The following is a 24,487-nucleotide window of genomic DNA, read 5'->3' as shown; positions in this document are numbered from 1 at the left end:
CTGGACCCTGGAGAACCCAAACACAACTCGAGCCAGAAGTCAGTAAACTATTCAATTTACACAAACAGGCATGTAAACTCAGGTTGCAGTTTTGTTACCAATTAAGTTGCCCAAAATGCAAGTTGTCTCTGCCCTCTCTACCTCCCCTGTCTGGGTATTTGTACTTCCTCTTGGATGCTTGCTCTAGTGCTTGTTTGGCCATGTGCTCAGCTGGCTCAGAGAGTCCAAGGACAAAGGAGAGGGGAAAAAAAAAAACCAAAAAAAAAGAAAGAAAAAAGTGACAGAAACCAGAACGTCTTAGCTTTCAGACATATCTGCTCCCTAGCCTGATTCACCTGGTAGCCACACAAATGCAAATGTCTGCACCAGGGAAGGAGCAGCTTCCAGCAAGGACAGAATTTCCTCCTACCACTAGAATTGAATTAAATAACTATGAAACAGCAGTATGGTAGGGCTGTGCTTGTCCTCTACAGAGCTCAGTGGTGCTGCAGCAAAGAGAGGGAACAGGTCTGCTTGTCTGCAGCACTGCATAGATCACGATGCTGCCATGGCTCTGGACAGCCACTTCTTAAGATGATTTAAGTATCTATAAACACTGCCTGTTCAAAATTAAACAAATTAGTTGGTCTGACAGTGCACATTTACTAATTACTTCACCAACTCTTGGATAGTTTATCTAAGCCAGTAAGCCTGGCTCAGCTTTTGTAATAGAGAACACGCTTTAGCAACAAAGTGCTGTACAGAGCCCAGCCTAATTTCACAAGAACTTCACAACCTGCCATCTTCATCTCTCCTGAGCCAAAAAAGAGCTACCCCTTGTTATCAGCCCTTGGAGAAACACAGATGTCTATGTAAACCTAGGGTAGAGTACTTAATTCTCCACAAGATGTGATTTTTTCCTGTTAACATTAAATAGGATTATCAGGGAGAGATAGGAGACTTTCACCGACCCTGCCTGTTCTGTGTTTGGGAAGCTTAGGTTGCTGGGAATGCCTACATGGTGTGTATCCACAGCTAATTAGTGGTAAAGACCCCTCCTGTGGAGTCCATCAAAGCCACCTCACCCCTAACAGGGTTGCTGCACAGAGATCTGAAGCTCTGCATTCCTTCTAGAGGGAGGCAGGGACTCCCCTCACCACACAACAGTGAAAAATCAAATCCAGGAATCAAACTCAGGTACCTCACTCATGAGATCACTAAGGCTGGCAGAAACATCGATTTTAATCAAAATCAAATAAAAAGTGAGCCACTGAACCTTCAGAGAGCTGCCACAAGCAAAGTATGTACAGCTTCACTTTAAAAGACAATAACAACAAAAATATCATAGCCTCATCTGTGCTAAAATACCTTTGACATTGGCCACATGAGCCATCCCAGGAGACTTATTCCCACTGGCATGTGGCTTCAAGTTGCATCCCTTTATACAAAACACCTTAGAGGATTTGCCTCAAGAGAGAATTGTCATGATTACATAAACCTTCACCCAAGGATTCTTCCCTATGGGGAAAAAAAAAACCTTTAATTTGCAGCTAATGCTTTACAGTACTTTCTCCATTTGAGGCTGCAGAGAAAGAAGGCTGGATCTCTGCATGTCTGTGCAAGCAGGACCAACTACACCTGCTCAGTCCTTCAGAGAGAAGGAATCTTGATCTTTTTCTACTGATAAGAGTCATTCCTACCACCGGGATCTCGAATTCCAATGTCCTCACCAAGAGGTCAAGTCTATAGACTTGTGCATTCCCAAGTACTTCTAGTATGCCTCCATTTACACCTTTGATTTCTCAGTGATTTCCTCACCAGGAAGCTTAACAAAGGACTGTTTTGAGATACAGCCAGAAATGTTTCCCCACACATCCCCTTCAAAACTTCCATGATAAAAGTCATATATAATGCCTCCTATTAACAAAGGACTTTTGGGAGCTAAAATCAAAAACAATCTGTATGATATTGCAAGAGAAGCCATTAAAGTATGTTTTAGGAATAAAACAGAGGTTTAAGAGTCTTTAGATAACAAAGAAAGAGCCATTATGTCCACAGTTAAATACTGCACTATACTTTTTTAGGACTGTCAAGCAGAATTTCTTTTTCCCTCTTACCTCCTCCTTTTCAAGTAAAGAATCCTCCTGTGCAGTAAAAAAAAAATTCAAAAATTCTGCTTCCCATGTAGCCAATGGATTCCACTAAGCAAAAATAACAGAAAAAGTAGAAGAAAGAAAAAAACGGCCCCAAGAAGATGTAGTAGGCAACACAAACTCACCTTCCAAACTGGCCTTTTCATTTTAGTCGGGGAGTTTCATCCTTGTTATAGAAACAGGGACAATTATGTTCTCCAATCTTTAAGGAGGGTGGCTGAAAATCATTAGCAACACCTGCATCTGCAAATCATTTTGTAATGCTCTGAATGAAAGATGATAATAAATTGCACTGACATTCATGGAACATTTGCAATTTCATCATTCAAGAGAACACAGGGATTCTGGAGGAGAAGCACGATTGAAAATCTTATATGATAGGAAATAATATGGGTAGTTTGCATTTATATAGCTCCCACCACCTGAGAATATTAAAAAAAAAAAAAGATACCAACTGTATCTCTGAACATCTTTCATAAGATTCCGTAGGCCTTCTTGCCAACCTCAGATCAGAAAAGGAAGACAAAACAATGAGTTTTATTTCAATTCATACAGAAGGGTAAAAGGCAAAAGAAGAAACCAGTTAGGAATTCCTTGCTCTACCTACCCCAAAGCTTCCTAAATGCTTAAGTGCTGACATCAGAAAAAGAAAAAATTCTCTGAAACATAATGAAGTGGCACATAAACATTTATCAATGCTGCAATCTGGAATAGAGTTTAGCCTTTTAGCAATATACTCTGAAGTGAGAGATGAAATAAGTTCCATAGCATGTAACTTATTCCTAAAGCAAATTCTACTGTAACTTAATTAACATACAAATACAATTTTTCTTCTATTCAATAATAGAAGGAAAAATCCATTCTATTTCCTAATGAACTACAGTTAAAATTTCCTTTGTTTCAGCTCTCCAAGAATGCAAATGTTACTAGTTCATTTCTTGACTTTTTCTTGTTGAAGGAATTTTGGGGAGTACAAACAACCATAAATTGAGAAAACTTCCTGAAACCACTTGGACTTAATTGTTTTCAATACAGCAGTTTATATTTCAGCATTATCGTGCTGTCTAGTCCCCTTCTAATTTTCCCTTAGCCTGAGAACATGGTTAGCTGGGGAGCAAAGAGGAAACCAGGTGGCTTATGAATAATTAGCACTTTTTATAGTATTTCTTCACATGCATTTCTACTAGCACACTGTTCCAAATTTAATGGGATTCTGAATGCTCTGAACATAAAGAGAGGTATTTACACGGAGCGGCATTGTCTGTCTTGGTTGATTTATTGTTGGTAGAAAGAACTCATTAGCTGTCAGGCCAGTTGCTGAAAAGACTATAATGCCAATGCACAAAGTTGACATAATGAAAATAAAGGAAAGAACCTGGGCCAAATTCAGAGGCAATCTGTAAGGTAATGTAATTTATACCCACTTATGCTCACTCAGATTCCCTTAGAACTTGTTCTACCCACTCTATTGGTGCATGAGGGAATCTAAATTGATGTAATTTATATATCAAAGAGTCAGAAATGCTGTAAGGCCCCTAAGTCTGGGGCACTTAAAGTCATGCTTTCCTACATATTGCTCTCTTCATTAATCTGTCCTGAACCCTCCCTCTCTTCACTGTTTCACCCTGTGATTTATGCCATCAACAATCCCTGAATTGCAATGGGCCAAGTGAGAGGCAGAGTGCAGGTAAACGAGCATGACACAAAGGAAATCTAAATAGATGTAACACAGAAGTTAGGGAAGCCAGGTGTCTTTCACATGCACATCCACTCTTCCCAGTGCTTGGATTCAATTTGAGATTTGGCTCTGCATATCCTCCATTACCACTGACAATTGAATTTGTCACTCAAATGATACAAGCAGTCACAGCTCACAGACCCTCAGTTTAGGGCCAGGAGAAACATTACAAGGGTCTAGTTTGACCTTCTGCACAACAGAAGCTAGCAAATATAACCCAGAAACCCTTGGACTGAACACAGCAAGAATGAATGAGAAAGACCAAATGTCAGTTTAAAGACTTCAAGTGATAGGGGAATCTGCTGCATCCCTCAGCAACATGTTCCAGAGGTAAACTACCACTGACAAAACATGCACTGGGTCATCTGCTGAATTTTGCTGGCTTCAACTTTCAGCCACTGGCTCTTTCTTTGTTCTACTAAATTTCTCTGTATATTTCTTACAGAGCATATATTCAATTCCCTCTCACCCTTCAGTTCACTGTCTCACATTTTCTACATCGGGACTCAAAAGAACATAAACTTTGTACTCAAAATAGTTTTACAATGAGTTGAGCTTGCAATGAAAAGTATTTATATATGTTATTCTGATAAAAGCTTTTTCATTTGGGAGAGGAAACAGGACAGCTGGAATCTGGTGACCACAGTCTCTTCCTTCAGTATCTGAGCACTCCAGGATATTATCAATTGAAGTATTTACTCTCTCTACTCTATCTGAACATACTGGGAAGAATAGAATGAGAGCCAGGGTTGCAAGAGGCTTGATTGTTAAACCACTGCTCTCCAGTTCCTTCCACAGATCTCTGACTGACAGTTATTCTGCTATCCCACTCTAAGTGAACACACCAACCCACAAAAAAATTCTGATTTTATCTGCTAATATACAGAGATATGTGGTCAGCAGTAGCTCTAGTAGCAAGGATATATGGTCATATTTTCTGGTTTCCTATTGAACTACAAAATAGTGTACAACAAAAAATCTTCACATCTTAAGGGAGACCTCATTACAAATTACATTACAACATAAGGAGTTGCAGGAACACATGAGAAACGCATAAAGGGGTGCTCTGGAGTGGCATTCTGGTTTTCTATTAACACGCAAATGGGATTGGCCAGAACAGGATGTTTTCACATTGTTTGCATTTATTTTCCAAGCCCTCCAAGAAGATTTGTCAGACATTCCAATATATGCCACTGTTGTTTCTGATTTCAGAGGTTGGTACACTAGTCTGCTCTGCACAGGCATGGCTGACGCTACCTGTCCCAGTGGGAGAGGTGTTAAAGGTCTGTGCTCTGGAGGACTGAAAGGGATGAAGCACAGAGTAGGTCAGTTTCTCTTCTGGTCAGTAATCTAACTCTTGGATAGAAACTAGCTAGCTCTCGGCAAAGTTAACATTGCTTTATTATCTGACAGGATTCTCTGCTGTTCATTTGGAACATCTGCTCCCCAAGAGGGGGACAGACTTTGCACAGGAGCATCAAACAGAGGCAGGAGGAAGCGCATGGCTGCAGCGAACCGCAAAGAGCAGCCAGCATCAAACACCGGTTCAGTGCTTCCTATCAGCTAATGCCTTTCATCCTGTGGCCTCCTTCACCTCCAGGCTTGGCCTCTGTCTGCATTTACACCTTCCCAGAATAAAATCCTTGCTTCCCCCACCCACTTGGTAACCATCATTCAGCTAGTTTGTCTATGACTCATCCACTTCAAAACCCTGCTGACTCACAGGCCTCAAAAAGGAAACTTGCTCAAAGAACGTACTGAGACGTGGGTACGCTGTCCATGCCAGCAGGGAACTCATCCAAGCTGACCCGGGCTTTTTACTAGGGAAAGGGAAGGAAGATGAGTCTCATTTGTGAATCTTTATAGTTTTAAACCCTAATTAGCTTACAGATATTTATAACCAAAGTATACCTCAATGGCCTGATTTCCAAAAATATTATGCACCCAGTAGCTCCCACCAAACCTAATGGGCACTCGACAGTGATAAGGCTACACAGCTTTTCAAACAAGAATATACAGGCTGACTTCTTAAACCCATGGGTAAAAACTGACTTAACTCATGTGATAAGGCATGTTTGACACCTATAAAGAGCATGTTAAGTTAAAACAGCAGCTGTAGAAAAAGAAGGTAATACAAGAAAAAAAAGACATTTCAGATGGACCTATCACACCTGAGTTGACCATACTCCTTCACCTTCATGTATTTAAAAGTAAGTGTTTTACAAGGAGGAGCAGCAGGCTCTCCTTGAGGGAAAAAATTAAAGAACCAGACAAAATTGCCTTTATTTTTTACGTTTCACTATATAATTACTAACATACCTATACAAATAGGGAGCAGAAACCTCTCTAACCAAGGGTGAGGAATTCAGCAGCTTCCTCGGCCACATCTCTCACCATGAGGTAGGAATTCCTTACACCTTCTTATAATACAGGCCACTGAGAAATGTCTGGTAGAGATACTGTAAATCCATTTGATTTCGCTTCTGAGGAAGGGAGCATGGTCTGGATGAGGTCTCTTCTAATACTGCAAACCTTCTAACAAAATGCTATCAGCATATTGAGGAAATGAAATTTCACACTTCAAGATTATCCTACCTGCTCTCCCCATTTCTCCTGAACTCTACCAGAATTTCTCATTTTCCAAAACTGCCTACTAAATGCACAGCCTAGTTTAAATTCATGCCTTAATGACGCGTGGTTTACCTTCTATTTTCTCTAGCTATGGAATGACCACCAGTAATTTTTCAAACAAAAGTTACCACAGACTTCCATCTTCACTAGGACACCTCTGGAAGCACTCATAAATATTGGCAGTAAGACAGGTCTATATTGCTCTAGAAAAACAACAACTAAGAAATGATGACAGGATCACTCATCTTCGGAATGAACCACAGGACTCACTACTACAATTTGAGTTTCTTCAAAAATTTCTTACTGTTCACATCCAAGGAAGACACCCACACATATAAACTAAATATAAACTAATCAAGGTGTTTCTCTGACAGACTAGAAAGAAAGAGAAAACAATGTTATTTTTATTTCTCTTTGAAATTGTTTGGGAAGAGCCAAGTACCTTGTTTAAACAGACTACGTAGCTAGCTAGCTAGAGTAGCCACATAAAACTAATACTGAAATGGTTCAGAACTGAATATCTAAACCAGTTAGTAAATCCTCTCACTGTAATCTTTCTAGCTTTAGAACTTAGTCCTGTGTGCTAATTTAAATATTTACTCTTACTAGAATAATTTTAAAAGGTAGAAAATTGCATCTAACAATTTACATAAGCTGATATAGATCTGGTATGCATCACCTTTAAAAGTGCAAATATTATTTGAATGTTTTTCAAACAATTTAAATAACATTGAACAACAAAGAAAACCTCTGTAACACTGGATATTTGATAACTTATCCCTTATCTGCTTGATGTGACATTTAGTAAAACACATTTTTAAAAGTCAGTAATGTATTCTGAATGTAACGCTGACACTTATTGTACCCATAACTTCAGTCAAATCATGAAAGGAGAAAAAAAAACCCCACACTTAACATACTCTAAAACATCAATCTAAAAAATACTATTAGTATGTAAAATTACATAATACAAATATTTTTTTTAAAAAATCCCACCTGATGTATTTTCTCACCCCCTAAAGAAAGATGTGTCAAAGATTGCACAGTTCACTGGGGACTTCAAAGTTGCTATCAATCTTTGCATAGAAAGCATTCAGATACTGCCATGATGGGCAGCAGTATAAAACCCAAAGAGAGAGAGAAAAACAGATAAAATACCCTCAGGAACAAGTTTCTTTCCAAGAAAGCTTACTAAACCAAGGCTTAAATTGAAACAGTATTATTTTTCTATGTAGAAGCAGTTTTTCATCTTTTAACTCTCTCTTGTTTGCAATACACTCACAAAATGAAATTTCTATCCTAAAGGCCAAATTCTGACAGTCCTCTTCCCACTGAATAATTCCTTATCCTGCATGCAGTGCTGCAGTTTCAGCAGAGTTGCTGACAAGGCAGTGTTCAGCTGGGAGCACACCTGGACCACAGGATGGGGCCCAAAGGGAAAACACCTACAGGTTACCAGGCTCCCAACAGCAGCACTCCATCTGTCCCAATAAATCACTTCTACCAACCTCAGTGGGAAGAAAATTAATACAATTAAATCAGGCATGGGGTTTTTTTCCCCTCTAGTTGTCTGCTTTGGATATTCCCACTGTAAATGCTGAGTAAGTAACAGATACAGCAGCACTTGGCATCAACATGAAACAAAAACCCAGAATTTCAAAATGCATGTCTAATTAAAAAAAAATCAATCATCAGCTGAGTGTTAAAACTACTACTCAAAACTACTGGAGTCTATAAACTCAAGAAATAGTCAGCATTGCAACCTACACCTGAACACAGGGAGCCCTGGTGAGGCTGGATGTTACATCCCAAGCTTTTTAGAAGACTTCCTTCTGCTTTTCATTGTGTGACTTTTGAGCCTTTTAGGTATATCTGGATGAGACATTCAAGCTTTTCCTGCAATCTAGAGGGAGATTAAAATTGGTACATAAACAAACACACATTATGACAATTTAGATCCTTTTGAACTAAAGTACCTTAGGAAAAATAAATTCCTGCCACCTAGTATAACTGAAAAATCTGGTAACAGACCAAAGCAGTAAGAATTTCTCAAAATGCATTTGTAATAAAAATAAACTTCACATAACTGCTAGAAAAGCTTCTGTTGCATTTTTTCTACCTAAGAAAATCATTTTGTGGCAGTCCATGCATCCCAAATGGTACAACATTTCTAAAAATTAAAATTAAATAAGAGAAGAAATCACATCCCTCTTCATTATCCAATCTAAGTTGTGGAAGCGAAATAAACAATAAAGTCCTTTAAATCATTAACATCGCACCACTAACAAAATGAAGAATTACCTGTCAAGAGAGATATCTGCTTTTAGAAATATATTCTATTCGTGGTTGTAAAAAAAAAGAACACAAACAAACAAAACTACCCCAAAAGACCCAAACTTCTTCCTTTTGTCTCTGAACTCTTTTCTTCCCCTACAAAAAATACAGTAAAAGCCAGAGGTTTCCCTGTCAGCTTGCAAGCACTATTTAAAAATATAAAAAAAAAAAAAAAGGTAACATTTAAGCCCTAAGGAGCTCCTGGTCTTCAAAAGTGCAAAGTACATACGGTTCTAGTTGAAATTAAAGGAGCTGCAGGTGACCAGCACTTCTGGCTCTGAGGCCCCAAGCTACTGTACAGAGCACTGTCCCTTTGAAATTTCAGCATTTACCAGCAGCCAGCTTGCTGAAGTGCAAGACACACACACCCCTTTCCCCCACAGTATTTACTTTTCAAAAGCACAGAACAGTTGTGGGCAGCATGGCTCTCCTGCAGCATTACAGCCCTGGTGAAACAGGAAGCAAGCATGAAAAAATACCAGCTCTAATCCTCACCAGCACGAGCCCCCAGCCACTGCACACCAGGATATTTCCAGAGCTCTCATCTGCTGGGAATAGACTTCTTGTCTCACACTGACCTCAACTGCTTTGCTCTTCTGTCCAGTTCCATTACGTTCTCCATGAAGTCAGCCAGCAACATCAGCTCAGACTGTGTTTGTTCAGGACCAGTTTATCGACACAGGCAACTCCAGAAATGCACACCATGGCTTCCTTCACTTTGCAACACCAAAATCTGCCAGATGATGCATGGGAGACTGGCCACCAAACAGCAAAGATGGAGAAATTAAAGCCCAGGTAAGCACAAAGGTAGTGCACAAAGGTAGAAAAGGAGGAATGATTATATGCAGCTAAAACCTCAAGTATTGGGGAAGAAAATGAAAAAAAAAAATCAGCAATGCATGAACTGGGAAGGCAGAGTGACTCATCCCCAAGGTGAAGGAGTAGTGTACAGTATATGGGTAAACAGTAAACACGACTTGCCATCTACCATCCAGGTCCTGGCACTGCTTTGCAATGCAATCTCCTACCAGGCACTACACTTCTCTCCTTTGCTGCTCCTACCCACCTTTGTGAGGCTGCCTTATTTACATTGCTCATAAACTCTTGCAGGCAGGGACTGTCACTTCCCCTGGCTTTGTATGCAGCTCAGCACAACCTAACTGCACAGTCAGAAATGGTCTGCAGATAAATAGCATTAAAAAAATAAAATACCATTAAAAAAAAGGAGGGGAAGAATATGACTGGCTTAGAAAATACAACAGTTTTGATGGTCAAATGGTAGAACAGACACCACGGCATACACATCAGAATTAGGTGAAAGAAAAATGAGAACCAGCAGAGTTCTAAGAAGAACACCAAAACAGGGGGAGGGGGGAAATCAAAACAAAGACATTGGTAAAAAAGTAGATTTGCTAAATCACAAATGATGAACAAATAGAAATAAGGCTTCTGGCTTTCCTTACATTCATGTCATGGTAAGGACACCTTTATGCCTCAGCTTTTTCAAGGTCTGTCCTTGTCACCTAAGCTTCAGATCACCTCTTTGACCCTCAGGCTGGTAAAAAAGAAGGCATGAACTTACCTGAGAATCTATCCTGAGAGCAAATGAGAATGTGGGAAAGAGGAGGAGGGAAATAAAATCCACCCATCTCTACCTCAAAATAGCTGACTAGTGCAGAAAGGAAGTCAGCCACTGAAGGTTAAGAAATAATAAACAACTAATAATTTACTCCTGTGCTAAAAGACCAGGAGAGATGAAGCATAAACGCCTACTTCATCGGCTGTTGCTGGAGCATGGCAGTCCTACTTCATTCCTCAACACACATTGTAAAATCACAATCTACATCTGTGTGGCCATTGGCACAGTTCCTTGTTCAGTTTTAGAACACCAATAATCAACGCTTGTTTGTAGTGTTTTCACATATTTAAAACAAAACCCTTGGGACACAAGAAGTTATCGGCATCAAGAATATCATCATTTCTCTCCCATCCATGAAGTACCTTTGAGCCAAACAAGCTGTGATTTTTAAAAATGCAACTATTTCCAACAAAACAGAGAGGGAAGCACATATGATACCGTTACAAGCCAAGGTGAGAGAAATAAAGGGAGTAATGACAAAAGAAAATCTAAAATAAGTCCTGCAGGCACCCAACATCAGTCATGAGAAAACCAAAGCCAGTTGGCTGTGACAGTTCTGTATCTATCAACTACTACTTAGCTAACACCCACCCATAAACAACTTCTTTGCTCTTGCCTTGGTGACTAACAGGGTGCTGTAGATTTGAAATATTAACCCGAAGGACTCAAACACAGACCAGTTTCCTTGCACAGTGTTGGTGGAATTGTCACAGTTGTTTCTCTATAACCTTCCCATCAGTGCCTGACAAAGCTGGCAAGGTCCAGTGGGACTGGGGGCTGTGCACATGCACAGTTTGAAAGCATTTCTATCTTCTCCTTGTTAGAATGAGAAGTCCTTTGCATCCTTGTCCAGGTGTCTGCTAAGTTTTTGTCTCCTGGAAACATTTGGGCCAAGCACCATTCGAATTTCTAAAACACTGCAAGCTGGGCCCTGATCTGCCCCTCATAGCACTGGCCAAACACCACAAAGATCTTTTTCAGTCACCTCAGCAGGACTGCAGTCAAGCTCCTTTCCCAACACTGAGGACACAACAGGAAATTCCTCTCCTCCAGAAAGTGCATCCTTTCGCCCTGCTCCATTTGCCCTCTTCCCTAGCAGAAGGAAGGCTCAAGAGGAAGGTGTAATATTGAACCAGCAGGCAGGTTCAGCCACTTGCCCCAGGTAAGTGGTCCTGCAAAGTGCTCTGTAATTCTGTGAGTCACGTTGGGTTTAGTGTCAAATGTCTTTGAGAACTTCATCAGCTAAAGCTGTGTGCACTCAGCACTTCTGGATAACTATAGATGAACATGTCCCCTGCTAAAAATGCTTTCCCCTTATTTTTTCCAGCTTTTTCTTTACTCTTAGACCACTCATGCACCACATTTTCTCATAAAGCAGCAACAGCATTCCCCACCTCCAGATTCTGCCCAAAGAGAGAAGGTGTGGATGCTACATAAGTCTATTCCCCAACTCTTGATAACCCAGTACAGACTTCTGAGGTCATTATTTGCATGCAGCCATTGCATGAGCAAATAAGGTGTTTAAGGCACCTCTCAGAATGGGCTCTGAAGATTAGTTAATGTTTATACAGCCCACTGAAAATTGAAATGGCTGCTACACACTAAGTATTACCATCACCAGGGATCCATTTAAGTCAAAGCAGGGCAGACAGTGAAGGAAACAAAACTTATTTTTTCTGTCCAGCACAATTACTGCCAGACTTATGCATGCTAAAAACACCCAATAACCCATCTAACACAGTAAATTAATGTTTATGCTATTAAGTTTAGACAATCTTAAGCTGAAAGCTTTTCAAACTAGAGGAAATTGCATGTTGCACAGGGACAACTGTATACAATTACAGTGATTTCATAAAATGGCAGAGATATAAAGCAGAAACTGAGTGGCCGGCAAGGCTTCTAAATCACACAGATAACAAGCATGTCCTGGTGGGCCAGGAGTCTACATCTTTCTCACAGCTGTTCCTAGAGACAGGAATTATATCCATAATCTCAAAATTCAAGACAACTCAGTGCATTGCACACCTGAATCTGTGAGGCAATGGCAGACACATAATTGATCTGCATGTAGTATTACTGTCATCGTAGAGTCACCATACATCAGCCAGTTTTATTATTTTCCCATCTTGCACCACCAGCTGCCACTCACAGTAAAAGCAACATTAAAAAGGACCCGGAAATATCTGGACCAAACCACGTGTTTCTTTAGGATGCAAAAGCTCCAAAGAGACACAAAGAGCACAAAGATGCGATGCAATGAGTGCAATGCTCCCCCAGGCAGAAAGTTCCCAGCTGCTTTGCTAAAGGCCACAGCAATATGTCTGCTTTATGCTTGTTTTCATGAAGGATTGTTTAACAGTACACTTAGTGCAGCTCTACATTGACACAGTAAACGTCATCTTAATACAGCTTAGGTAAAGCTTTCAACTTACCAAGCCTGCTGCACGCTTTGTCAAACATCTGAAGGACTGCAGTGCCTCTGACTTTTTTTCTGATGTCTTGCAGGTATTAAAGGTAGTTTTCATGAATGCAAAACCAGGCAGAGGCTTTTCTTAGTGCTATCAGTCCTATTTTTTACCTTGTTCATTGTACTGTTCACAGCACACTTTGATCACCAAAGTCTCCCTTCCACTAAACAATTCCAGAAGTGTCATTTGCACACCAAACAAGTGTATATTGTACCATTCAGTTACATGTGGCAGATTACTGAGTTGTGTATAGCTGCTAAGCAGAGCATGGACAGCTGTGTAGACACATCTCAGCTGATGCTAAAAGAAATCTTGTCGGCAGTTCTGATCTTAAAGTAAATACACTGAAAAACTTAGCTCCAATTAGGCTGAGGCTAATATGATTTTCTGGAATGAACACTAAACGAATGTGGCCGATAACACCATCTTTGCAAAATATCTTGTTTGGTTTGTCTTTACAGTATTACATTTTGAAGATAAAAGTGGCCTGACTTAAAAGTGATATGTCCCTGCTGTCCGTGTTCACAAAAATTTCAATTTTGTATTTTAAGCTGTGTGTTATGTTTCGTTAATATGAAATCGCCGCCCTGCATCACTGACATATTAGCTGAGCTCCAAGTGACCTAATTCATTTTTAATATTTCATAGTTTGTTAAAAGCTGTAACAAGAGATCACTAACATGGCTCTGACACTCCCTGTCATGAATCAAAAGATGTAGGGAAAAGGTCATGTACTTACTAACTGGCACCAAACCAAATTCATCACTACAAAATGAGAGAACAGAAATGAAGACTGCATTTCCCATTATGCTTCTCTCTTTGTAAGATTATCCATCAACTTGCATGACTCCAAAAGCAGAATTTATTTATATGCATGTCCCCCAATAAAAGGTCAGAGAGAAGTGAGAAAGAGAAGAAATAAGGATTGTAGCTTTGTCTAAGCAAGGAGTTCCTTCCCTAAAAAGCATACTCAGCAGCAACAGCCTTTGAAGACCAAAAGGAGAAACAATTCCCAACCCCATAAAGAAACTAACAAGTCCCTTATATGGCTAAGAATTGCAATGCCATTTTTTTCCACAGCCAGAAAAATTAGAGCAAGAGGGCAAAATAGAGCAAACTTTAAACAGGCAGCTCTCTGAGCACCGGGGAATTCACACAGGCACATCATTCCAGCTTTAAGAACTGCCAAACACTTTCTTCTTTAAAGGGAAGGAGGACATTACACCAGGTGAGTCCCTGAAATCCAGATTTTAACTCTCCTGTTGTAACTATGGATACCTAGCTTTAAAAACCTTTTGTGATGTAGCAGTACACCAGGCTCCTTTATTTCTTCCTTGAAATGCCTCCATCTGAAGTTCCCTAGTGTCCCTTCCTCTCACAAGTCACCAATGCACCACTGCAAGGTTTTGCCAGCTCTGGAACTGCACATCCAAACCAGCTCTCTGCCCTATCCACTGCATCTTCAATCTTTCACCCTCCCATAACCCTGGCCAGCTTCTCAACAGGCAAGGCAACCAGACTGCACCAGATCTTGTTCCAAATAACCAGAGTCTCTTGCAGGCAAGACACAGGAATGGGACTTGATGGCTGATCCAGTCCTGCCGTCTCCCAGCGGCAGGAGGAAAGGTCAGGCTCCTGTGCAGCATCCATACTGAACTCTGAATGGCTCAGCCTGGCCGGTCTCTAAATATAGCTGGGCAGAGGAAGGGCTGTGAAAGTGGGTGGGGAAGGGAGTGGAACAGAAGCCAAATGAGCAATCAGTTAAAGGCAACAACACCATGTTGATCCACCAGTAAGACTTTCCCTCTCTACTATGCCACGTTCTACAGCAGAGTATTTAAGCACAGCTTCAGGATTAAGTCTTTGAATGCAAACTCACAGAATGAAAAAAATCCTGCTGGTTGATTTATACTTGGGGAGGGGGGAACACAAATCTGTTCAACAACTTATCTTCTTGAATGAATTTGAATCACACAGGAGTGACATCACTTCCACAACATGACAGCACATAAATCATCATCAACCACATGGTCCTAACCATAAAACATGTGTCAGGAAGACACCAACAAGGAACAAAATATCAGAGTTCTTTACATTGTAAACATGCAATCTTATGTGTCTTCTGGCTTCTGCTATGATCTATATATGTCAGGTGGTTTATTTCATTCATTTGCATCTGAATGAAGTCAATACAATTAACAGAGGAACCCTCATACAAAATCTGTCCAAACAATTTCATCTGCATAAATATACCACAAATGAAGCACTTAAAAATGTAAATATTTACTTGTTAATAAACTATCACATTTGATACTGCAGTCAACTTTACAACAAATAAGCAATTTATTTCCACAATGGTTGCAAGCAAGCCCAAAAACAAACAAAATAAATAAGAAAGAAAGAAGGGAAAAAAAAAAAAAAAGTCTTTCCATCCAAAAAAGCAGGAAAAATAATCTCTTTCTCTTACTTGACAATGTCAGACCTGAAGTCTTTCAGCTAATAAAAAACTTCTAGGAGATTAGACTTTGCTATAAACCAACAGAATATAAAAAATAGTATGATTGAGGAATTCAACAGGAACTTCCAATCTGCAGCTACAGATAGGACAAGCAACCTCGGTGTAAGTTCTCAATTTAGAAACATTGTATCTTCAGAAAAGACCAACACAGAAAACTGACTTGTTTCAAATTTCAAAGAGGCTACACAGTATTTTTATCTAAAGCATTACATAAATAAAGTAAAAACAGTCCTCCGAAACTTTTTTGTGGATTAAGAGCACTTAGCCTCTTACTGAAATTGTTAATCTTCATTATAGGCACTGGGCTCCATGTGAGACATCTCCTATGGCAATTAGACCTCCCCTCTGTATAAATAGTATCTCAACTGGCAGAGAGAGAAACAGACAGAAAGACAAAGCATCTGGTTTATGCTGCTCATTCTCTAAAATTATAAATCACGAGAAATAATGTCAACTAGAAATTACAGCTACAGCAAACACAAAATGCTGTTAAGTATCAGATGAGCTATGTCCTTAGCCCCTTGCACAATGCAGAAGGATTTTGATTTTCTGTTTTTCTTTCTTTTGTGACTCTTGTTTGTTTGGGTTTTTTTTTAAACCTGCATATCGTTCAGCTGTCCTGGTTTTGCCATGGTGATAGGTATGTGCTTTGTGGGCCTGATTCTGTCTTGCTGAAGACAACCAAATATTTTTCATTGATTTTTCAAAAGGTAGCAGAACAGATCCCTCTCATGATAACTTCTATTCAATAATATTGTTGTTAATCCTCTACTTAAAATATTGTTACCTCATTCTGCATCAGTAGACACCATCCTTGGGCTGATACCTGCTTGTTTAGAATAGCTCTCTTTGTAAAACTCTTTACTTCTAACCTTCCTTTCATTACTAGATCTTGACCATACGAGTGGGAAAGCAATTGCAAAGCACCACTACAGGAATACTCGGAGTATAGGCTCTGACAATATCTGAGTAAATCACTGCTCTCCATCTCCCTTCTCTGCCCATCTGCAGTCTTTGGTATGGAACAACTATATCATAAAAGCTCTTATTCACACATGCTTTTGATATTACACTATTTAATCACATGCAGCTGTAGCTGATGAGACTGTTACAAAACACAATTTTAATGCAGCACTGGAAGCAAATTCTTGAGCCATATTAACTATTTTCCTCTACATAAAATTTCTAGCACTAAAATTCTTTTCTTCAAGAAAAAAAAAATTCAATCAGACTATTTGTTTTTTTAAAAAGTCTGGTCCTCTTCCTGGACAGTCCAGAATGGGGTTATTTACAAGTAAACTCTGGCCCCGCCTACAGTATAGATAATGGAAAATTTACTTCCCACCCTTAAATAAATAAATAAATAAATAAAAATTAAATTTCATTTGAAAACACTGCTTGCAACTGCATGCAAAGGGAATACTATAGAAGCTACTCACAGCAAGACCTGAAATGAACTCAGACATCCTACTTGAAATGCAGACTCTCTTATCTGTTTTTTAATTCATGGAAATTTAAGAACTGACAGTCTGATGATTTTTACCAAGATACTTGAAATAAAGTGCAAGCATACCACCATGCTTTCTTTGAAAGGACTTCATGCATTAAAAACCAAACCAGTTCATTTCTGAACCACTGCAATTTATTTTGAAAGGGCACCTTGTAAAAAACATTCTAAATTATAACTATTAACACACTTGCCACAGCAAGATCTTTGTAGCCTCATCTGGCAAATAATTGCAACTTCCATCTTTTGTTACAGAAATAAAATATCTGCTTGCTAAATAAATAGCCATAGTATATCATAATATGTGAGTGAAGCAGTAAAAATTTGAATGCTCTTTTTCCACAGGTTTGGTCTGGGGTTTTTTATCTGTTTGTTGGGTTTTTTTTGTTTTCTTTTTTATTTGGTGCTCCCATTTGTGGGTATTTGTGCGTTGGTTAGTTTTTAATTTAAACAGACTTCCATTGAGGCAACATATGAAAGGAAGATCAATCAATACATTTAACATCATTTTAATACATATCATCATGTCCCTTAAAATAACAAAAGTATTTTTATCCAGGAATGCAAGGACAAATAGAAAGCAAATGAGTTCATATATTCCTTCATTTTTCAGAGGAACACAACTTTTATCTTCCTTATTGTTTAAGCCAATTGGCAAATACTAGAGCTAGGTATTAGTATTTCCATCAAAATCATAGCCAGGCTGAAATACTTCTAAATGGCATTTAAATGAATTTGTGTTCCTTTTGGGCAGCTCTGAGGCATTTAAAACATGCTGTGACATACTGAATCAAATGGGGCTAAGTGCGAACAAACTTCATTCCTAGAAATGCATTTCTCTATTTGAAAGTGTTTGCCTTTACTTTGGCATGATCACATGGGCTCCAGCTAGACTTTTGAGCCCTGGCAGCAATCCAAGCTGCAGATGGTTGGAAATGCAGCCTGAAATCAGTGTGTGGTTGATGAATTACTCCTTACACCTGACCCCTGCTTCACACCAGGCACCAAACACAATCTGAACACTACCAGCCAGAGAAGCCCTGTCAGGCATCTCCATATCTGGAACGCTTTCTTCAAGGCCTTCTGTATGGCCAGATGGCCAAAAGTGGGGAATGCCATAAACCCACTAAACAGAAACGTGAGTGGCTAAAGAGCATAGGATTGGTAGGTAAGAGGTGAAGAGAGGCAAGACTTTGCACTGATTCCAAATGCACGCTTTCTAAAGGAGACTGATGGAGCAAGGAAGAAGGTATGCTCATGCCATACAACTGAAGGAAGTCCCCAATTCCCTCATGCCAAAAGATGCCCTAAAAAATGTAAAAAAGGAGATTTAACACACACCCAAGCATGTGCCCATAAAATCACTATATCAAACTTAAACTCTTCTGAGTACACCTGTTTGAATTCCCTAAACGTTTTTTACTCAGTTGGGGCATGTATCTGTCATTTCAGGAACAGGCTCATTAAGCCCTCTTGCTTGCAGGTTAGTCTGCATCCCTTTCACAGCCACAGAGATGGGGTTTTATTCAGGCAGGTGTTGGGAAATCACACTTCTTCCTTTTGCACGTGTACACGCATGCATCAGGCATACAGAGATCAAGAGGTACAGTGGGTACTGTAAACACTGCCTCTCGTTTTGGGGTGTTTCTTCCATCTGACTGGGTTACAGAGTCAACACGACAAGAGTTAAACTAGCAGACCCAAACCATGACTAATAAGTAGGAAATATCTGGAGAATGCATGAAAGCAAACCGCGCGGAAATAGCTGCTTAACTGGCATATTTCTACCCCGAGTGCAGGTAGAGAGATCGTAAACCAAACAATTCCTGTCGACAGGTACTGTGGCACCTCCTCCTTTCTACCCAAGTGATTCAGGTTGTTTCAGTAGACTGTTTGCAAAGAAAGCTGACCCCAGCAAGAGGTCTAATCATAGGCTGCAGAGGACAAAGATAAAACACATCAACTACTAAATCAAGGAGACTCTTTCAAATATATTCAGAGTTAATATTTTTCTCCCCTTTTTCTCATTACATGATATTTCATAGTGCTTATTTTTGTTTTCTTCTGTGCTAAATGGCAAAGAGAAAAGAATTTGCTTTGGCAAGCAAGAAACAAAAGAAAGAAATTCAGACCATAATGCAAGATTTGGCATCATTAACATTCTACGTGACAGTTTGCAACATACTCCTGTAAACCAATTGTTAGAGTAGTTACACCATCAGCAAGGATGCAGCTAAGGAAATTCTCTTAACATCTCAAAATAAAATGAAAAATACCACAGATTCTCATCAGATATACATGAGCTGAACCACTTCCCTGCAATATTTTTTGCAACAAGAACACAAGACTATGCTTCGCTTACAGCAGTAACCAGAAACACTTACTCTGAAATAAACTCCACTCCTAGGACAACTGGACTCTCACCATACTCTCAGCATCTGCCTAAAAAAGTTCCAAAACTGTACATTCAAACTGAAGTTGTCAGACAGCGTCACACGAAAACAGAAATAAGATTATGTCTTGCCTCAAACTCAGTGCTTGTCCTTAAGAGACATATTAAATTCCTTGCAATTTTCTCATAAGGACTGACACCCTCCCTTTCTTCTCTTTTTTGGATGACAATGACTTTTCCTAAACCTGAAATTAAAGTTTTAGCTTCAGTGGTGGCATTTGATAATGAAGGAGCACAAATAAATGGAACGAGTGCATGCTTTGTGTTCCACAAAAGGCCGCAAAACTCTAAAAAGTTAAAGCAATCAGACAAACATATGGAATCCATTTTTTCTATTTATAATCCCATTACCCATACAGCTATTCATTTACACCCTTTCTGCACAACAACGTGCTAGCCACGTTAGAAGACACACACACACACACACACACAGAGTATGTAGGCTGGAATCCTGCGCAGCTCTGTGCTCCCCCGTGAGAGGGACGTGATGTACAGTAATGCGGTACTTCTCAAAGGAGAGCCAAGGCAACTTCACCAAACAAGCAAAGAAAAAGCAGCACTTCACCCAAACACGCTGGGGAACGTGAATTCCCAAACTTTGCCTGTTGAACACGCTGCCAGTCTGAATTTCAGAAGCTGTACCATGCCATAAGAAAGCCTAGAATTTCTTTCTTAATTACAAATGAATGTGCACACCCCCCCCCCCCCCAGTATGCATGACTATGAGCATAAAAACACATTCTTTCTGCAGAGCTGAATCCTACCATGCTTGGTACAAAGAGCAGTTTTTTAGAAAATAAGAAGCTGAAGTTCTCAGGCCGACTGGAATCATACAAAGGTTTATTTATATGTGTTGCTCCAATAGGGATGATAAAAGGTACAGCTCTCCATCACAAGATTATTTGATTACCCAACTATTAGTTTTAGACATACAATGGATCTAACTGCTTTAAAATGTCCCAGAAGCTGATGGCTAGCTTTAAGGTAACAAAATCCAGATGCTGCCTGTCTGCACTACTTTCAAGTCTTATAGTCTACAGAAGAGAAATATTTGCATCTGTGTATATACATTATATATATATATATATATATATATATGTGCACGTGTATGTGTGTTTATTATTTAGAGTTTATTAATGCCCTTAACTGTGGACCAAGAAAAAGGAGAAAAAATAAAGGCATATAAAATGTATCACCAATTTGAAATTTTACCTGTCCTTACTGTAATAGTGCAAGTGTGCCAAGACTGATGCACGTGACTTCTCACAGGGTTGATAATTTTATACAGGGGCTATAAAAATTCATTTAAATTATTTTTTAAAGCAAGAGGTTAAAAAAAAAATCATTGTACAGAAAAACTATTTTTCTACTTTAAGCCCAAATAACAAAGATAGTTTTCTCAAAAAAGCTTATTTTACAAAGTTAATAAAATGAAGAAAAAAAGAAAGAAAAAGGACAACTGGCAAAATGTAAGCTACATGAGTAAAAGGGATGGAATGTCCAATATTTCTCCTCCAGTACTCGAGGCTATTGTTCTTTCAAAAAAACACCATCAATTGTTTCATGTCCTTGGCTTGCCAGGTTTTGAGGAATAGCATCAGCCCGCATCCCCCAATCCCCCAAACAGTTAAAGCATAGGCAATATTGCAGTCAAGCTAGTGACGGGCTACTGCTGCAACAGCAACATTACACACTAAATGGTCACAAAGGTAAAATGCTATTTGGATTGACCTTGAAAGGAAGGGGTGGAGAAATGATATATTTCACGCCAAAATACAAAATTTAAAAAAGGATGAATTTTAATCAAAAGAATATCTGCATGATGCAGTGAAAGAAACAGCAGAGCAAAGAAGTGAGAGGTAGCCCTGCCATGAATTAGAAGGCTGTAATCATACTGAATGCTTCTGGTGTCATCACAACTCCAACTAGCTTGAATCACAGTTTTTACAATTAGTTAATTTATATAATGCAGTAGTCGGGCTATAAACGTTAACGGGAAAGTAATTTTTATTAACAAGGAATATAACTTATCCTTTCCCAACCGCAGCCAGATCAACATGCTTCAAACCAAAAGTCTGGAGAAGTCAGCCTCCCTTGTGGCACTTCACCGCACACAGTTGCACACATCAAATGTCCCATGTGTTAAATTTGCCACAGGAGCACAATGTGTATATTTGCACGCAGTACCATATGCACGTGTGAGCGCCCTGCCTTGGCTTTTCCCTCCTAAAGGATGTTCGTTTATTTACTGAAACTGTTAATCCGTGGCTGTGAGGTCATACTTCACCTCGTGAAGTGTGTATTTTTCCCTTTTTCTTCCCTCCAAATACAGTGTCCTGACAGGGTTTGCAAACTTTCGGTTTAGGGCTCTCTTTTGTTACTGTCGTTTGGTCACAGGAAATCTTTTCAGAGAGCAGACTATTATACAATGGCATTATAAAAATAAGGCTTTAATTAACTAACTCATGGCCAGGTAGCATAGACTTCACTCAGCCTCTCTAGGAGAGGCCGGCCTCCTTTCCAGTCTGCTGGCATTTTAAAAATTATTTAGAAAAGAAGAAAGAAAACGGAAGCGTCCGCGCTTGGATACACTCTCCAAAAGTAGTTAGCCTCTATTTGTAGACCTTTTTAAGTGCAACAGAGTACAGCCATATCATCCTCAATATTTAATGAAATAATAAAACCAGTGCAACGCAACTGAAACAAACTCCACCAGGTTTACAGACGGTTAGCTCCGAGCTCTCCTCCAAGCTCCACAGCATCTCCTCCCCAGCTGATTAAAAGTTTGAGTTGCCACAGACAGCTTTTCTAACAGCAAAAATGCTTTTAAGCTGTGAATAAACTGTAGAGATCACTGGGAAATCCACCAAAAGTGTTTTATGTCCGATGATGTCCAGAGCAATCTTTATCCCATGCTATAACAAATACACTACCTGCCCGCTGTTACGATAGCGTTAACCGCACTGTTCTCCCCAAACAATAAAAGGAATTAGCCGACGCCAGCAGCCCTTGGGAAAAAAAAAATAAATTAAAAGAAATAAAGAAATAAATGGGAGGGCAGACAGTAACCTTCCTGCCTCTCTCACGCTCGCTTTCTGCCTACCAGCTCGGCTCTGTGTGATACCAAACCCGAGAAAGAGACAGAAAAATCGCCAAAGAGAAGAGGCGAGCCCGCAATTCGCGCGGCTCCGCTCTCCATCCCCCGCCAGGCGCCCGGCCCCGCCAGCCCTTACCTTGGTTTGGAGATAGTGGGGGTAGTAGTAGGTGTACTGAGGGTACATTGGCTGCTGGTCCAGGCGTTTGCCCATGTAGCTGGAGTCCTTCTGGCTGGTGCGGGGAACTCGTTGGCAGGGTGTAGTGCCCCAGGGCCTTTCTTCCTCTCACGCCGCTATTCCTGACAGCGCGGGCGACAGAGGAGGCTGCCGAGACTTCCTCGCCGTCTACCGCGCGCTACTTCCAGCGCAGCCAAAAACGCGCCCGCACGAACATATACGTGTGTCTGTGTGCGCGGAGGGGTGTGTGCGGGTGTGGGTGCGTGGGTGGGTGGAAGCCCCGTGCCCGGGTGCCCGCGGCGGAGCAGCCCGCCTCCCCCGCTGGCAGCAGCGTGCCTCCGGCGGTGCCCGCTGCCCGGCTCGGGAGGGAAGCGTCCTGCGAGAGGAGCCGGGAAGACAGTGCAACTCCAAATCTCCGCAGAGCCGCTCGCTCTCTTGCTCGCTCGCTCGCTCTCCTCGTCCTCTCCTCGGCTCGCCCCGCTCTCGAGCCCTCCCCTCTCGCTTCCCCACCCACCCCCCTTCCAACCAAATGAAAAAAAAAAAAAAAAAGGGAAAAAAAAGAAAAATAAAAAGAAAAGAAAAATAAAGAAAAAAAAAAGAAAATAAAAAAAAAAGGGGGGGAGGGAAGAGCCTTCCCCAGCCTAGTTGCCGCTGCCTCCTTCACGGAGTGACATGGTGTTCAGGGCTCGTCCTGTCTTTCATTCAAACCCCCTCCGCGCCGCGCCGCCGGTGGGAGGGACCTCGGCGCGCCGCTCCCCCGGGAGGTCGGCGCAGGCCGCGCGGCCGCCTCCGCGCCCCCGCCCGCTCCGCGCCCGCGCCGGACCGGGCAGCTCCGGAAAGCGGCCGTGGGACTCGGGAAATGCTAACGCCGCGGGGCGGGGGACGTGGGACAGCAGCCCCAAAACGCGGTTTTATATTTATGATTTTAATTAAAAAAAAAAATATATATATATGTATTTTACCAAACGGGAAGGGGGAAGGTGACGGAGCCTGGTCGCCGTCCTCCCCCTTCAGAAAACTACTCCGCACCGTCATCCGGCACTTCGCGGAGAGGCGACCCAGGGCCAGACATATTAAATACATACTTTGTTAAACCGCTTATATAAGACTTGGTTTATTTAAAGTTGGAACAAAATGGAGGAAGAGGGTAAAGAGGAAATTCGGCCGGCCTGACATGCGGGTGCCTTCCCCCAGACGTGTGAAAATACCTCGGTGCCACGAAAGTTCCCCGCGGCTGCGTTTCCCCCCGGCCGGGCTCCCCCGCACGCAGCTGCCGCAGCCCGGGCCCAGGTGAGGGCCAGGTGTGGCCCCCGCGTCCGGCCGAGAGCCCCACACCTGCCAAAGATCCCAGGCGTGCAGGACCTGTGTCAGCACCGCCATCCCAAATATTTATCCTCCGAAAGACTCGAAGGAAGAGTCTGTTTTACAACAAGGCTATAAATCATCAGGGAAAAAAAGTGCGTGAATAACAAAATGTTTCCTCTTGTACACAAATCCTAGCGTTTCTCTTTTTTTATAATAACTTATTTCTTTAACATGTCATCAGATTGCTGGGCCTTTCCACAGTGGTTTTGCCTATTTATAAATTTTTGGGGAAAAAATGTGGGGCAGCAGTTTCTTTTTGTTTTTATTTAAATCATCCATAGTATGGCAGTGGGATTGTCAGCTGCTGCATTATCAACCAAATTGCTTAAAAAAAAAAAAAAAGGAATTATAAAAAGAATGTCTTTAAAGGGACATTTCTCAAGGCTGGTAGAGCTAAAATTAGCCTTGCCAGCTGTGTTTTGGTTTGTGGG

At 40.8% G+C, this 24,487-nt stretch overlaps 1 protein-coding gene across 4 annotated transcripts in view; it reads right to left on the bottom strand.

Annotated features, from left to right (window-relative positions):
- The window catches only part of RBMS3 (RNA binding motif single stranded interacting protein 3), a 702,347-nt gene that overhangs the window by 417,662 nt on the left and 260,198 nt on the right, over positions 1-24,487 (bottom strand). Inside the window, exon 1 of one of the 4 annotated variants that reach the window (XM_009086140.4) lies at positions 22,653-23,186. The exons of the other annotated variants lie outside the window; for them this stretch is intronic. Coding sequence (XP_009084388.1) covers positions 22,653-22,727 — 75 coding nt within the window. The 5' untranslated portion in view covers positions 22,728-23,186. Of the gene's footprint in view, positions 1-22,652; positions 23,187-24,487 lie in introns of those variants that run through there. 4 annotated transcript variants of the gene reach the window in all.

This window comes from Serinus canaria, chromosome 2 (assembly GCF_022539315.1).
Source record: "Serinus canaria isolate serCan28SL12 chromosome 2, serCan2020, whole genome shotgun sequence".
Classification (NCBI taxonomy): domain Eukaryota; kingdom Metazoa; phylum Chordata; class Aves; order Passeriformes; family Fringillidae; genus Serinus; species Serinus canaria.
The sequence above is the reverse complement of the archived record's forward strand: the minus strand, read 5'-3'. Positions and strand labels throughout refer to the sequence as shown.